Source organism: Struthio camelus, chromosome 1 (genome assembly GCF_040807025.1).
Source record: "Struthio camelus isolate bStrCam1 chromosome 1, bStrCam1.hap1, whole genome shotgun sequence".
NCBI lineage: Eukaryota > Metazoa > Chordata > Aves > Struthioniformes > Struthionidae > Struthio > Struthio camelus.
Window position 1 is genome coordinate 44474167 of NC_090942.1, and position 17533 is coordinate 44491699.

Genomic DNA, 17533 nt, shown 5'->3' on the forward strand with positions numbered 1-17533 from the left:
CATAGCCATATCCATTCCATCAAAAACTGCAGTTTCTTTTTAATGGAAATATTGATATTTTGATTTTTGTTTTACAGTCAAGTGTGAACGAAAAGTATTTTTAATTTATCACAAGAAAAATTGAAATATATTTGATTTAAGAAATGAGAACTTTTATCTTTTTAAAGTTTTGTTTCAGGCATCACTTTTAAGTTATCCATTATTATTTTATTATCTGCACATAATTTTTGTTTGACTAGCCATATTGTATCATTGAAGGTGATTCGATTGAGAAAAAGGTGCCCTTTCATTATTAGTTAGAGACTCCATAACGGTTTGTAATATCAAAGTAAATTAAAACATTTGAAAACTAAGAAATGAAAAGAATGTTTGCAGTTCCTGTTATATGAGGTGTCTAGTTTCTTGGTGCATAAAATTAACTACTTCTGATTCAAACGTGATAATATAAATATAGATGGACAGAATTTTGAAATGAATTCCTAAATTACTCCATTTTTGAGCAAAATATGATTTTTAAAAATACTGTGAAATGCTTCAATTTCCGTCAAAACCCAATATTTTGTCAAATATGTTTTGAGTGAAAATTTCCAGATCGCTCTATATCCACAGCTATCAATGATATTTTACCTTGTCACAGCGCAGAAGCCTGAACAATTTATCTGGTCTGCAACTCACTTCCCACAACCCTTTCTCGCGCAGACTTCTAAAAAATGGGTAAAGATTAGGCTGCAGCCTGCATTAATTGTTTTGTAAATGAGCTCTTTGTATGCTCATTGGCAAGACCCTTTTCTGACATGTGTGTATACGTCTTTCAGCTGTCCATCGTCTGGACCAAAAATGCAGCATCCCTAATCACGCGCTGGATGTGCGTTCACTCGTGTGATGGCAGTGTATTCCCTTGGAGCAATGAAACTTAAGCGGTCTGGTTTTGTGTACAGGATCATGCATGTCTAATATAATTAATTCATAGGGCACGTTTCCTCTCCGAGACACTTCTGCTTTGTCTCTTGTCTTTTATGGCTCCTAATTTTCACGAGACTTACTTGCAAACTATAATAATGTCTTTTAGCCCTTACATTTTTGCAAAGTTTGATTAAAAGCAGCCAGCAGTTTCGACAGTGATGAGGAAGGGCCTGAAGGCCAGATGCACAGAGAGGATCATCATTTAAGCCTTCATGCTTTACCAAGTGATGCTCAAAATCAGGTCAGGCAGAAGCAATAAAAGGTCCCTTTATACTTTCTACTACTGCAGTAATCTGGGTCTGTACTCAGCAGCGCCTAGGAAATGAGGAACAAGTGAGGGCGGCAGTCTTGACAAGCAAAAACAGAAAAAGAAAGAGCTTTGTGTCCTGTTAAACTTGTCATTTGTTTGACAGATTGTTGTCAGGATGCTTACCGTAAGTAAGCCTATTAGGCTTCAGATAATAGGCTTACCCTGCTATCTGAAAATATTTGCGCGGATCAAGGCCTCGGAGAGTTTCAGAAGGGGAAGATTAAGAACTCCTCTGGCCATCAAGCTGGCTGCCTTTCCCACAGCCCCAGCTTGTGCTTAACTCAGCAAACCAGCCCCCTTTCCAAGCATGGCTGTCTGGAGACCTGCAGCGAGAAGTGACCGCGCGCGAGGGCGCGTGGTTGGAAGCCCATCGCTTCCGGTTGCGTCCTGAGATAAAATTCATCCCGTGCTTCCCAAACTGCGGCTTTCCTGGCTGTCCACGCACGTGGTGGGGGAAGGCTCTCGCCTCTCCCCGGGTGTGTTCGTGTGCCCGGTTTCCAGGCTTCTCGCACGGCCGTGCAGAGCCGTGAGCTCAGCGACCCCGTTAGGCCAACGGGGAAGTAGATTTGTCGGGCAGTGCCTGGACGGAGGAGATAAGGAGGGAAGGTGGCTGGCACTGACTTGTTACTTACTGCTTACAATTATAACCTGGTTTTTTTTTTTTTTTTTTTTTTAGATTTATATTACAAACTGCTTACAAAAGTCTGTTTTAGTATCTGTCTGCCACCTCCTGCCACGCTCAGCAAAGGATAGTGCGGGGTAACAACTGCCTGTCACAAGCCAAAACCAGTTTCAAAGCTTGCTTTACGCCAATAACAAAGCTGTGTAAAACTGCTGGTTTTAAATGCTGATACTTCATAGAGATTTATAGGATGAATATTGTGACCGGAATGAACAGAGATTTGCTTCTTATCATTCTATTAACATACGTATGCATGTTTTTTCTTCAGATAGAGTTTAATCAGTTGTAAGCAAGAAAAATAAATCCTTGCATGTAAGCAAAACTGGGATAAATAGTGCTAGCAACACAAACTCTGGGATAAATAGTGCCAGCAACAAAAATTCTTCAGTCGTTCCTGTACAGGAGAGACTTTGCACAACAGAGGAGGTTACCAGTAAACCAAAACTTTGACATCAGGCGAGTAATCACTGGGAAGAGTTCTCCTGTGAACACTTATCAGAGGGAGCAGTTTGGTTTGTTTGCGTACTGTAAAGCTAGGTTTGAGTAAAGAGCTTTGATTTTTCTCAGTCCCTCGCTCCCAACCCAAGCTGCAACTGGCAATTTACAAAGGCAAACGACAAATTGTGCTTATCACAGGATGCTCAGGGTGGTGGTTTTAATACAACTTTTCTTAAACTCGTCCCTTTAAATACAAATGTGGATCCCGTGAGATGCTTCTTTATGCTTGTGGGATCTCATTTCTTTCTATCTGTCTTTGTTTACGGGATGCAAATTGACCATATACAAAGTAAAGAATGACATTTTTACTTCTTACAGTAATAAGGTAACAAGGAATAAAGTTCCATATTGCTTTTGTATTTTTTGAAGAGCATTATAGGCACTATAATTTCTTTATTTATGTCCGTTCAACTGATGTTAATTAACTTCTCTGAATCTGCATTTGAAAAATTTAAACATGCTCTTGGATCCAAACAGTGTATTAAAAACATAAAAAACAGCAGCAGGAAGATAATTCCATCAAAAGCTTTTCTCCCTTGGTTTGTTATGATATTGTCAACAGTTCTTGATGGAATTACTTCCTTACATCTTGCTCCAGCCCATATATTATTATTTTCCATAGAATGTTTGAAATGTAATTAAAAATGGATGCTGTTTATCTGCCTCATGCAAAAAAAGAACCGTACGTTCCAGGAATGAAATGCCTTTTTCGGTTGGATATTTATTAGTTTATCTGAGTAACACTTCCCCAAAATTCCATTTCGCAAAGTTTCTTCTTTTAAATGTTGATATATTCAGTTATGAATTTAAAGCTAGCTAGTGACTCTCTGCTGTCCCTATCTTGTCATATTAAGCTTTGTATACAGAAATAAGTGGAAACCAAAAAGGGTTCTGGCAAAAACTTGCTCAGGTTGTGAGCTGTGGATATCTAGGTTTTAGAAGGTATATATAATTATCATAAAAAGTGCAAATCTTCCATCAATTCATTTTTTTCCCTCCTGGCTGTGAAACCAAATTATTTCTTAAAGAATCTATTAAATGCTTGGAAGAAGAAATATGGAAATACATTGACCTTGTAAAAGGTGCATTTTGCTCTAATTGTGTTCTTGGGCTAGAAGTAATTTCTGTGATAGGATATAATTTTCTAATTGGATCTTCTGAAAAAAATTTTTCAAACATGAACAAAAAATCCTCACAAAGCAAAGATGCTGCATATATGCATATATTGTAAACAATTTCCCTGAGAATGTGCAGAATAAATCCATTTTGAAATATACATGACATGATTTTCTATCGATGACCCCAAAGTAATTCAGAATTAACGCTTCAGTGGTTGCCTTGTTTGGGAATGACAGGTAATGCATTGTACTTGCTGAGGAACAGGCAGTGAAGTATAAGTCCAACTGACTATGTTTTTATTTTGCTGTGAGGTTAGAATAGCGATAATGAAATTTTCAGCTTCGGCAAGTTTCTGGTTTGATTCAGGGCCTGGTCTTTTGCTCTTACAGTCTGTGGATTGAAACAAAGTATTGATTTTATGAACTCTGTGCCATCTTGAATCTGCCTGCGAGGGGTCAGTGTAGCTGTTTTATGAATAATGAGCAGCTGAGGCCACAGTAAAAGATTTAAAAAGGATTAATTCATAATGAATTGAACTTTGAAGGAGAAAGTTTGCCAGCTGATATATTGGCACGCTAGTGAGGAGTTGCTTTGAGTAAAACTGTCCAATTATTTTCTTATCTTTTCTTCTTAATGAGCTAAGAGATCATTTCAGTTCTCAAAAGTCAATTAAGGGAGTTGCTATAAAGTCTTTATTTTAGACTAAATCTTTCCTTGCTCTCCTGGAATATGGCCAGCATACAGAAAGGATGCAATACAAGCGTCGGAAAGGATAGTTCACGACAGCAGCCAGGACTGCATGTTAATATTCACTTTACTGGTGCTCTCTAGAGAAGCAACATCCAGCGCCAGGGAGTGTACCTGGTGGAAGCTGATGTGTGCCTTGTACTCCCTGGTTTACAGACGTTGTGGCACTACCTTAGGCACAGACTGGTGGGAAAGGGGTTCTGCCTTCTTTTTCCAGGACTTACTTGTGCAAATGGGATAGGGAAAGATCTGTCAGGTTCAAGCTTTCTACTGGAGGCGCCTAGTTTAAGTACTCTACCTCATCGCTCGTATCTCTCCAGTCTTTCCCCCCTACCCACCAGATATATCTGCCTTTGCTGACTACATAGGGAATTACATGCCAAACTTTGATTCCCTAAGTCACGTTTAATTTAAATACCCTGAGCACGACTACATCGGTGACTCAGATCTTCTTACACTGCAGGTAGCAACTCACTGCACTTCAGGTAGCTAGATTTGGGGGTTTTGCTTTTTTATGGTACTATTGGCTAGTTTAAATAACTCTCTAGTATAATAACTCCTATCCACTGCGATAGAATAATGTACTAGCAATTCATTTGCCAAACAGGAAAGCAGGCTATACTAATCAAAGCAATTGCTTGTGTGTCATTTCTCATGTACATCTACTGTTTCTATGAATGACTGTGTAGAGCCATCCGGTGGCTATAAGAGAGGGGCACGGAGACATGGATCATCTGAGGATGTAGTCACGCAAGTCAGCCTGCTGTCACAGGAAGGGGTTAACAGCTCACTGTTCATCTTTGTGATCTGCTCTCGCTATGGTTTGTAGATCCCCAAACACACAGATAATCTTACGTGAAACTCAGGAGTTTCCGTTTAGCCCTGAGTGTTACCTTTCTGTCATGGTCTCAGTTATCTGATTTATCCTCTAAGATTGTTCTCCCCAGCTGCAAAAATACACATGGGCGCTGCCCTGTGTGTACCTACTATGGTCATGAAAGATTTAGAAATGTTTAAAGACCTTCTGCCATGTTTCAAAAGTTTGGAGTTGCTGCAAGAAAAAACAAGGAAAGGTTGCTATGCTAAATGTGTTTGTTCAGATTCCCTGAATCCCAAATCCATATATTATGGCCCCTACACAAGTCCCTGTTGGATATCTGAGTTCCACTTGCGCTACCAGGAATGTGACTAAGGATCTCACTCCTGAGCATGACATCCATGGATCTTAGGGCTATTGCTGAGGCCTAAAGCCCTTCATGTGTCGTACAAAGCCTGTGACTAATACAGTGCTATTTTTCATTCCGAGTTACAAACCTTCCTAAATAGGACAGTTATTCTGATTAAACAAATGCTTTTAGAGGAAGGTTTTTCTGTTCTGGTTTTTGTTTTCTAGAGCTGTATGCTCGTCTTTTGCAAGCTGAAGTTCCTACTTCTGCTTGCAGAATTCAGTAATAACCAGGAGAAAAAAAATGCCAGAAACTTGTGAAGCTGTGCCAAGGGCTTCGTGCTACGTGCATTGGAGCAACCACAGCTTTCCAGCAGACTTCATAGCCTATTGATTGGAGTCTTGCTGCCTTCGCATGTCTGATGATCTGCTTGTGAAAAGCTTTGTCGTTTGCATACTTAGGCCACTTTGGCTGGAGCGACTCTCAAAAATACTCTAATGTTGAAGCAAATTCCAGGCAAGGACCCAGTTTATCAGTATGGTGGACCTCACTGAGCTGGCAGGTCTAAGGACTTGTAGGAAAGTGCCGAAAATAGAAACAGGAAGGCTGGAAGGAACAATCACTGTGGCAGTGCACTCTACCATGTCTTGTCTCCAATTAGAGACTGCTTTGATTTTCTGAAGCAAGTACTGTGGAAGGAGAATATTTTTAGGTATCCATGGAGCTAACACAAACAGTTAGTACCACTTCCCCTTGTCATGCAGCTTTAGTATTCGTTGCTCTCCCAATGCAGTGCATAGCTACCGGTTTGTATTTTCAGCCATTACCCGAAACATTCAGAAAAAATCGTTGCACATTTTTACAGGTCTTCATTATGCAGGGTACGGTCGAATGTTATCTGGCTTGTTTCATTGCCTCTTTGCCCCAGAGCTCTGTTGCTTGCTGGCCTGCTGTGTTAAATAATATCTTATCCCTTATAAAGTATTCCACATTTGGTTCAAATACTTGCGTGTGTGAACTTAAAATTGAATTTTTTTTCAAGCAAAGAAAACTTTCAATACTTGTGGAAAGCAAACACAAAAGTGTCATGAGCACAGCTGAGTGCAATTTATCTTTCCATTGGAGGGAATACTTGTGGGAATATGTTTATAATCTTTGTTCAGCTCCACACACTGATGTTATGCACTGGATATTTCAACTTGAGACACCTTACTATTTCTAGAATGACTAGGAGGTAGAAAGTTCAATGGGGGAATTATTACAGAGAGATCTTTCCAGTGTCAGACGCAAATGAAATGAGACAAAGAGTGATACTGGAGACTAAGCAGTTGTGTGGACAGCAAGCAAGGTGTGGATTCCTGGACTTTATGGAATATTTTATATGATCAAGTGGTTGAAATTTTGCGTGAAGTGTTTGGAGCAGTATCTGGAGCATGAGGATTTGTAAGGTACTCATAGCCACCTTCTGCAATTAGCAACAATTTGGAAGTGATTGTCTTCTTCCGTAAAAGTGTAACTTCTGGATTCAGAATGGGCAAGGATTGTTAGGATTTGAACAAGGCAGGTTGGAAGAAGGGGATGAGTTTTAGCTAGCGCAAATGATCTGGTAGTCATGCTAGTGTATATCAAAGAAAGCATAAAACACAAATATTCTGAATGGAAAGAATATTGGTAATATTAGTGCAAACTCAAGATTATGACATAGTGGCTACAAAAGAGCTACCAATTTTTGACGCACAGTTGGAGATGCTAGTGAACTAGTTTTTAAGCATATATGCCCCTATACAGCATACTGTGTGGTCAATGCACACATCTGCATGCATAGCATCTTTGTAACTCAGTTACTAAGCTCTGAAGAAATGGGAAGCACTTTATTGGTATCCAGTTTGTTAAAAATGTTGGTTAAAGCAGTCACCTAACATCTTGTAGGATGCAAAGAGTCTGGTACACCGGGGCCTCAATCATGCTTCATATAGTCCCTCTTGTTAGAGAGGTCTTTCAACTTCTGTAACAAACGAATGAAGGTAGCTTGCTTTAATACAAAATTCAGATTCATTCCTGGAGCATACCACTGAGGGGCATTAAATTAATGAAGCATTCCGAGAGAAAAAAAATGGTATGTGACTATGTTACCAAAAACTGTGTTGTTACATATATTCATAATGAGCTGAGTGACTGCTGGGTTGTTGCTTGCTCTCAGTTTGCTGACTTGAATCCAGAACTTGGGAGCCCACTTCACCCTGAGCTGAGCTGATGTGTGCCTGGTTAGGTTAGAAACTTTGAGCAGGTAGCTGCAAAAAGCCTAGAAAGTCTCTACCAGGCATATGTAAACAGATTTTGAAGAGATGTGTAAATTAGCCAAATTTGAGGATATTTTTTTCCAGAAACAGCAAAACGCACATCCTTACATCCTTAATGTGAAGATTACAGCCTGCTAAATGTCAAGATTCGTCTCCAGTTCCTCATGGGATCCTAGGGTTTCTCAAAGAAAAGGCTGCCGCAACTTGTCAAAACAAGGCATTTTGTATCTTAGCCTCATTTTCTCAACAAGCGGAACTGTATTTGCTGAAATTTTCCTTTAAAGAAATCAACCTGAGGCTAACACCCAACAAGAAACAAATCAACAGTTTTTTCCAAAGTTATTAGTAGCGGAAACGTGGCTTTATAATAGGAAATGATGTGAGGCATTGATAAATAGATAGTGATAACCTGACCTGTCATAATCTGTGTAGGATGCATGAAAAAGAAAAAAGTAAGTGAAAGATAAAATGAAAACGAAAGATAAATCTTAGTATATCCAAAGCCTGTATAAAGTCCCTTAGGATCAGTTTGACAATGAATATTGGCACAAGAACAAAAGTTACAGGGAAAATTTGCTGCCGACTAACAAGAATCTGTTTTCAATCTCAAGGCAATGCACATCTCATGTTACCAGGGTCCTTTGTCATACATCTGATAATTACAAGAACAACTGAATGTGAATCATCAGGAAGTTTCCCAAATTATAAATAAGGCCTCTTCCTTATCGAGAAATTAGATTAATACAGCTGGTAGCAAGTATTGTCTAGACATAAGGGGACAGACCTGAAAAGGTGATGATAGTAAGTACCAGAAGAGAAGAGATTTAGTTGCATGAAAAAATCAGAACAACTGTGGACAATGCACTAAAGTAAGCAGAAGACAGCAATCTTCATTGCTGAAAGGATGGCTGATGTGGTCGATTTTGTAGGAGTATGTCATTTTTGCTATGTATTTTTCAAAAATGCTGATGCAAAACATTGTATCAAGTGAGAATCAGCTTCTCCAGTAATCCTTAGAAGAATGTCATGCACAAGGCAGTTTTGAATGCCTCTGTTTTTACAGACAGCTGGCATATAAGCAGAAATTTTGGGGTATGAAACCCCCCAAATTTAGAAAACTTCTTGAGCACCTGTCATCAGAGAAAAAAATTCCAGACAAATACAGTGATGACTCTGGAAAGTCAGTAGTGGAGCTGTCAAATTAATCTTCTGTATATCTTACAAGATGGCCATGAGTGTTTCCAGAACCTACTAATAATCCACTGGTGAGTGAGGTGTGATGACTGTGTAACATCACGAAGAAGCCAGAATAGAATGGAAACATAACCCATGTAGTCATTTTTTGCCTGAAAACTTGTGCTGTAGAAAACGAATTCTGTGTTTATATTTTGTGAATCATAAAAATTATTTCAAAATTCAGAAAATTTGAATCTCCTTACTGAGATACCTGAGAGTAAAATGAGGTAGCAGAATTACAAGGGAATAAAGTAAAGAACAAGACATGGAGAAGCAGAATTAGATATTGAGCTTCATCCACAAGTTCTTAGAGTAGACTCAGGAAACTGACAGTCGAGTATTAAGGACATGAGTCCCATGCATTAGATGTTCAGCGTTGCTTGTGAAAGTACCCAATATATGTTGGATCTGGCTTATGATTTTTTTCTTTTTTTGAAATATCTTTCAATGAGAGCATTTTGTCTTTTCTAAAACCTAACAACATTTAAAAATATTTATGTTTTAATCAATCTTAACAGTGTTGTCCAAAGTACCTTCCTACGTAGTACATAACATTTGAATAATGTCTTTTAGCATCTATGAAATTCCTTTTCACATTAGGCAGTGAAAAATGCAAAGAGTATAAATAACAAGTGCTTTGGAGATGTGTCTTGGATGAGTGTGGGCAACCTATAGGGTGTGATACTGTAATTGCTCAAATGTGAAGTTGTATTCTGGAATCACTCATACGTATGTTACCTGGTCATTTTTTAAAAGATGTATTTATTTGTAGTCATGTACTAAACAGTGGATAGCACAGTAATATAATAAGCTCTTGCCCCTGCAATATGTTTGTCTGGTCACTGAGGTCACTTGCTAATGTGATTTTCTACCTTTAACAAAACCAAACTGCTGTCTGCTCTAGTTGCTATGATACAAGACTAGAGCACTGAACTTTCCAGTGCATTACAGCATGCATTTTGTAGCGTGCAGTTCACAGTCACTGCCATCATGACTTTCTAAAGCCTTCCTTAAGCAAGTGGACAAGTGAGTTTAACCCCCTCAGAACACCACATATAAAATAGGGATTCACAAGTATTTTCCTTATTTGCCCTGAATGGCTAGTAGTAGCAGTACTCAGCTTTAATTAGATTATTGTACCGAGTTTTCAATTTTTATTTTTGAAATTGTAGAATTTGACCTAGAAGGCAGCTCATGACATAAGCTGCAACAAAACAAGGATATTCCTTAGTACCTGTTGTATTTTGAACTTGACTTGTGTCCAAATCCGTGTCACCTGGCTTTGATTCTCCAGAAGTTATGTGCCTAGAATAGGCTTAATCAACCCTCTCCTCTCTCAGAGAGGAAAAGATACACCTCCAGTGAGCAGTTTGTGATGCTAATCTGGAACGTATTTTAGGACAGGCTCCTAGAGGAGCCTACTTTGTTCTATTGTTTATAGACAACACCTAGACAGATAGCTTAAATGAGATAACCTAACTTTTATATAGGTAAAGCTATAGGAGATGAATCCCACTGCAAGTGATAAATTGAATATTTTTCAAACTCTCTGTCCTGGGAATAATCCAGACCAAGATTAACAGATGGAGGTCCAGCAAAATGGAGAGTATAATGCTATAGTGTTGCATGTAAGTTGCTTCTTAGACTTTCTCCCAAATGGCAATAACCTAAGAGTCACAATGTAATGCTATGGAGAAACATTTGTGTAGAGAATGGTCTGAGAAGCACCCCTCAACCTTCCTTCCATGGAAGAAAAAAGACTTTTTTGAGAACAGATGAATGACATTTCTATAAAAGTAGCCTTTCTCTAATTTTACATCCTCAATCTAAATCTCCCAAAGCAGAAGACTTGGTGGCCTGTTTCTTAAGGGACGTATAACGTGCTCTCTGTGTTATCAACTCTGGTGACTGTAGTGTCAAAGAATCCTGTTTTGATGACATTGCACCCACTAGACGAAAGCTAAAGACAAGCAAATAAAACTGTTGGAAATACTGGCTTCCTGACTGACAGTTGGTTAGGCTGCAGAAGAGATTCCTTTTATTTTTCTGCAGCCTGGAAATGCATTAGGTGTTCTCCAAGCTATTAAAAATGCTTTGGTTCACAATACTAGGTAGGTTTAATGGATTTCCCTGCCAATGTAGTGAATGTGATAACAATGAAGCATGAGACAACCTGTTTTAATGATGTGTACTTTTAATGGCTTATACTACTGCTTGCTTAGATCTGATGTTAAATTTTTAAAAGTCGTCTGGGACTTTCATTAATTGAACAAGCAACCACTTGACAATGAGTGAATAGTTAATTAAAAAGTCTGAAAGCTAATGTTTGTTGTACATTAGCAAATATTACGGAAAGTTTTCTGATAAACCTCTCGAAGAAGAAGTAGTAGCATCTGTTGATTTCGAGACACTTTCTGCCTGTTGACATGCAGTATGTAAAGTAAATGTGCTCCTTTCTCTGCAGCTGGGATGACAGCAGCTCAGTTAGTAGTGGCCTCAGCGACACTCTTGATAACCTCAGCACGGATGATTTGAACACCACATCATCTGTCAGCTCTTATTCCAATATAACGGCCTCTTCAAGAAAGAACACTCATGCTCAGGTAAGTAGCTTTTCATTGCCGTCTCTTGCAATGTCTCCACAAGTCTGCAGGCTAACAACAACAAAAAAAAAAGCCCTTAGTAGTAATGTCTCCAAAACAAATGAGATGATAGTGTATTTTGCGAGCTCTCCTCTGTTACATTTCTATGCAAGAAGCACTGTGTTTCAGTTAACAACATGTAAGGTCCCTTAGAGCATCCCCCCTCCTGGAGGTTTGGCTGCCAGGGCTGAGGGCCTGCTTAGCAATAGCATAGCCACGGGCGGCCTCTGTCCCACTGGTGAGTGTGGGGACAGCCTCCCAGCCTCCAGGCGCTGCAGGGAGGCTGCAGCCAGGGCCGACCTCCTGTCCTGTGGCAACTGTTTTCCACTGAGGCTCTTGTGTTTGTTCCCCACCTGAGCTTCATCACCCCCCCGTTCCTGTGCCTGCCATTGACCCAGTGATCCGGGCCTAAACCTTGACCCACAGATTGACCTCCTGGTCTGACCTTGGCCCATACCCATCCCTGTGGCCTGCCCAGCCGTCACAGGACCATATCTGACCCTGGTAACCCTCACTTGGCCTGATCCAGATGCTGACCCGCAGGCCGACTACCCAGCCCAGCCTCAGCCTGCCCGCCTCCCTGCAGCAGTGCCCAATGCCCAAAGCCGGAGCTGCCAACAGCTGCCCTGCTCCCTCGCGGGGCGGTGACACAGGCTCTGGCTGCTAGGCTGTGCCCTGCCACCACCGGCAGCCCCCACGGCTCCTGGCTCCCCAGCCTGCGGAGAGCCAACAGCCCTCACTGCGACACCGAAAACGCAATGTGACTGATTCTGTGGTGAGTGCATTTCCACTCACTTGATCACATTTGGAGTGGGTATCTCTTTCAACGTGTGGTGCAATTTCAAGTTTTCCTCTGGCATGAGTTGAAACATAGCCGGGAATAAATTATGCACAGTGTGTATTATGTCCTTTCCCTATTCTCTCCTTTGGGAGAAAGGAGCCTGAAGAGGTGAGCCCATAGGTGGCAGAGCATCTGTTCTCGCATTTCTATGAAGAAGTGAAAGAGGCCAATAGGAATGTCATAAATTAGGAGTCATGGGTAATTTGCTCCCCTACTCCCTTTGAGAGCACCTACAATGGAAAAAAGAACAACTCTCTCTTTTCTGCTGGGTTTCCTTAGTTTAGCAGCAAATCAGAATTCCAGGCTATGGACTCCAATTGAAGTTATTCGTTCTCAGACAGAATCATATCTCCTTACTGGCTTGCTGCCTGTAGTCCCTACCTCTGGCCGTTAACCTGTCTTTTAGACAGGGAGATAGACCAACAGATGTCTAACCCTGTTTTCCATAATCCCACAAATGAAGCATTACTAACTCTACTACCGCTTGAGTGTTAACAATTTGGTATGGTTCCCTGTTACAATCGGTCCAAAAGAAACTGTGCCCACCATCTCTTGTCCGTGTCATTTTTGATTCATACTTAATATTTTTCTTTCTTCCAAACTGAAAACACTGACCCTCTTCCTCCAAGGTCTGCACACCATCACATAAGCTGACCAAGCACAATGTCAAAATAGAGTTCGCAGCAGGGTAGAGCCACAAACTGTAAATAACAAGCCCTTGCATCAGGCACCCCAGTATTTCTTTCCAGCTCCCCTCATATTTGCAAGTGATGAAAAAAACTGTACAGAATATTAACAGGCCTTGGTTCCTGAAAAAGGAAAAAAAAAAAAAAAGAGGAAAGTTAGTCCCAGCTGAGAAGTATTCTTTGCCATGTTTCTTTCTACAGTTTATGAGCAATGAATTTCAAGTTTGAATACTGAGCACTGGTGTCTCCAGTGATTTGATGTCAGATATTGAGGACTCAAGACTGACACCCTGAATTCCCTTCAGACTCTTGCAGGCAGCCAGTATGTAGAGTTCAGATATCTGTTTTGTAGATGTACATTACTGCAAACTAGGTCAATGTGAGAAAAACACGTTTGTCATTTGCCCCAGAAGATGGGGAAATAAAGTCATCTTGGGAATGAAGATTATTTTAATCTGCAGCAGGAGCTCCAGGACAAATTTCAGACCTGTGCCATACTCCTGAAAAGGTACTCAAGCGGATGCCAGCATTCTTCAGCTTTTACCGTTGCTTTTCCCACCCTATCAGCATCTCTTAGGGTTTCTAAGTGGGGTTCAGCCTCTTCTCTTTCATGTCGGCAGTTGATGACTGGCGGGTCCTGGCTTACTTGTTCCACTACATCGTCATTATCATAACTGGGAAATCTCAAGTTGACTGTTTAACTCTTTCTGGGTTTTCCTTTTCAGTGGTCTCTTATCCTGCATAATCAGCCAGATACTATTTGCAGTTTGTTCTGCGATGAAGAGAGGTGCAGAGCATGTTCAGATGTTGCTTTTTTGCCAGGGTTGCTTTATGTTGTGGAAGCTAGGAACAGACCTTCATTAGTTTTCACACCAAAGTAAATTAATCAGAAGGCAGTGTATTCCAGGCTAGCCTGCAATCCCAGCTAGCAAGTGCAATGAGCACAACATGTAAGCATTTTGCCAGCTGTTCTCCAGGTGGGGAACATACTCTTGCAACACCGAGATCCCTTTTGCAGTCTTTCTAAGTGATTGGAGCAGCGCAGGCAGGCTGTATCCTGAGGCAGAAATTGGCTATTTTGTTGTTGTTTTCTCATTAAAAGAGGATCGACATCCCTTCACAGGTCCCATAAAGGTGAAGAGAGGCTTTTAGAAAGTGCTGTACTTGTCATTTCTTGGAAATGCTACCTTTTGTTTTCAAAATGTATAGCTACGTGTTTATAGGCATTCATTTATGAGAAAAGTTCTGGGAACATTACACATGTTGTAACAATAACATCAGTGGAAATTCTCTTCTGCAGGATCTTGCAATATTTGTTTAGATGTTTGCTTGGGCTCTTTTCCCATTGATCCTTATACAAAATCTGTACAACCCTTTCCAAAGCACATACGAAATTATGGAAATGTCGAGAGCTTTTGCATTTTGTACGCCTCAAATGACAAATATGTAAACAGCAACTGATTATTCTGCCGGACATCTAATCGGCATTAATCCTTCTTATGACAGCAGTGCCTAGGAAACAACCTTAAAGGGGTCTCTCCAGAGTAGGAGCTGTAGAAACACAGAATAATAGAGTCCGCTCCTGAATGCGACTCAGTATGCAGGCCTGCTTAGGTTGACTCTATGGGGACAGGGCTATGGCAATCGCAAATGTAGTGAACAGTGATATCTGACAGCATCACCACTTTCTGTTGTTAAAGAAGGGCAGCGGTAAGTTAACTAAATGAGAAGGCAAAGGAAGAAAGAGTGGAAGAGGACTGATGAGAAGATGATGGGCAAATGAGGCTGGAGGCTGAGGTAAAGAGGTTGCAGGAAAAGAGAGGAGGCAAGGTTACAACAAACAGCCTGTCAGCACAAGGGATAGAAGTCTTGTCAAAACACAGAAGATATGATAACTCTGACATTCCTGTTTAAGCTACTTCCACAGCTGGTGTATGGTCTGTCTCATTGGCCTGCTCCTTGCAGCACTCCCGTGCACCCTGTATCAGCATGCTGCGGAGGAAAGCAGATGCTACAAGGGTGTTAGTTCTTCCCAGGGTGTCTTCCGCAGTGGTCTGAGTTTCTGAGGAAGTGTGAGCCCATCTAGTTACCCTCTCTCCTTCACCTCTCCAGTGTGCTAGTGCTTAGTAAGCCTCTCTTCCAGCTGCTCTGCTAGCTGATTTAGCTAGAGGCACAGTTTCCTTTCTTGTTCCAAATCATTGGTTCCGGTGGAGACAAACCAGTAGAAAAGTCACCAGCTGCAGCACTGATAATTTGGCCTAGGATGTTATCCTTTCTCACTGGTGGTACAATGTACTCAGTGTTCCTGGGGTGATATTCCTAATTTAATAAATCGAAAGTTTGGGTGGATAAAGAGAGAAATGAGACCGTGGGGATTTTAGGAGTATATTTAGGAATTCTACCATTCAAGGTTTTAAGTTAAACCTCCCGGGGCAGTGATTCGTTTGTAAAATCTGTAGGGAGTTGAGAGACAATAAGGGTATTACTGCTGATGATTAAAGTAAATTATGTTTCACCTCATTATGTTTTATCTATGAAGGAAAGAGTTTAAATCTGCTACAAAAAAGCAAGGAAAAAAAAAGAGAAAAATGTCTTCCCCAGTTGGGAACGTTTTTAAAATTTTGGCACCAGGATACTAAAGTTTTAGAAGAAAAGTAAGTCTTCATGGCCCTTGGTACAAATAAATCAATATGCTTTATTCTCCTCTCTTGGGATTTAAGAAATCAGCAAATATTGAGGATGATGAGACTGACCATTTCTCATGATGCAAATGTCTTATAGCTGAAGACCGATTCTGAGAAGCGCTCAGTTACGGACAGTGAAACTTGGGGCAGCACTGAAGAGCTGAAGAAGCCAGAGGAGGATTTTGACAGCAGCATAGACAGCGGTGGCAAGTGGAAAGGCCTCCCCTCGGGGCTGTCTGAAGAGTCGGAGAAGGGGGGGCAGAAAGCATCTCTCTCTGTTTCCCAGACTGGATCCTGGAGGAGAGGCATGACTGCACAAGTAGGAACAACTCAATCCAGGCACAAAGCTGGAACAAGTGCTCTCAAGACCCCGGGTAGGAAATTTCTGTAGTTCGCATTACAGCATTAAAAATAAAGGCTTTATGTTTAGACATCATTTATAAGGAGTAAGGAATCTCTACTGGGTTAAATATAATTAATGGGTATTATAAGTGTGTGATAGACATGTGGAATATGGTAGCAGAATTGTAAGCACATTGATAGTTATTATCATAAATGATTCTAAGCCAAGATTATCATAATATCCTAACTTGTTCATTTCAATAGCTGTTAATTTGCTACACTGCATACTAATAATTTATTAATCATACAGGAACGTATCCATAACATAAACTTGGATGGTATTTTGATTTATTATGATTTGAGTAAGTCAGCCTTACAGTAAGTCAACCTGCATTAGGGAATTCTTAAAACAATTTTTGGACCCATCTTTTCCTTACCTTTGTTCTCAAAAACCCTGTGCCTTTGATTATTGAACATATGTATAGAAATGGCAAAGATTAGAAGCTTAGATAAAAAGCTGTAACACTCAAATCAGAAGACCCAAAATGAGTATTTTTGAACTAAAGTTGAATTATCACATTCTAGATAGTATAGGTACTTTACAGTTTATTATTAAGAGATAAAAATTGTAAAATATACCTTCTTTTTGACACTCTTTAGTCAGTGCTAGATGATTTCTTACCTTCTTCTGAAAGGCCTCTCAGAAGGAGGAGACACTTTTACAGCCCAATTTTGAAAACAAAATTCCAAAATTGGTGGGAAACATCCCTATTAAGACAATCTAATCCATCGCTTTTCCAGGGAAAAGATTGCTCCTTTAAAGGACACTTCCTCGCACTTTTGTCCTCTCCTGGCGGAATACTTCACCAGCATGTATAAGCCCTCAATTTGAAAGGTAGCTAACACAGAACTTCTTAGAATACATTAGAATACTTCGTAAACCACTTCCCTGTCTTTCCAATCTGGACTGCTGAATACTGGTCCAACTTTGGTGTGCAAGACCCTAGCTTGAGGATCGTTGCAGCAGTCAGTGGTCATACAGACTCAGAAGTTTCACCCCTGTAATGGTAATTAGAAGGAAGATAGTGCAAGGGTTACTGCACAACCAGTCTGTTTCCTGGATCTTCCGTTTTGCTGAAGATGAGCAGGCAGCTACCGGGCAACACAGAACTGAGGCCTTACTTTTTTCTAGAATAGCATAATAGTCTGTGTATTCACACTATATGAGAGTGATCTGTATGCTGGTGTGTGCACGTGTTTGTGTAGGATAACACATGCGCTGCGTGCGTAAGTACATGAGTTTATTTATTGCTGTCT

General features: G+C 40.4%; 1 protein-coding gene across 18 annotated transcripts in view; it reads left to right on the plus strand.

Moving 5' to 3' along the window:
* NAV3 (neuron navigator 3) overlaps window positions 1-17533 on the plus strand; it is a 552459-nt gene that overhangs the window by 469311 nt on the left and 65615 nt on the right. For all 18 annotated transcript variants that reach the window (XM_009669555.2, XM_068936171.1, XM_068936179.1 and 15 more), the window contains 2 exons: window positions 11486-11624; window positions 15972-16248. In XM_009669555.2, the coding sequence (XP_009667850.2) occupies window positions 11486-11624; window positions 15972-16248 (416 nt within the window). The remainder of the gene's footprint in view (window positions 1-11485; window positions 11625-15971; window positions 16249-17533) is intronic.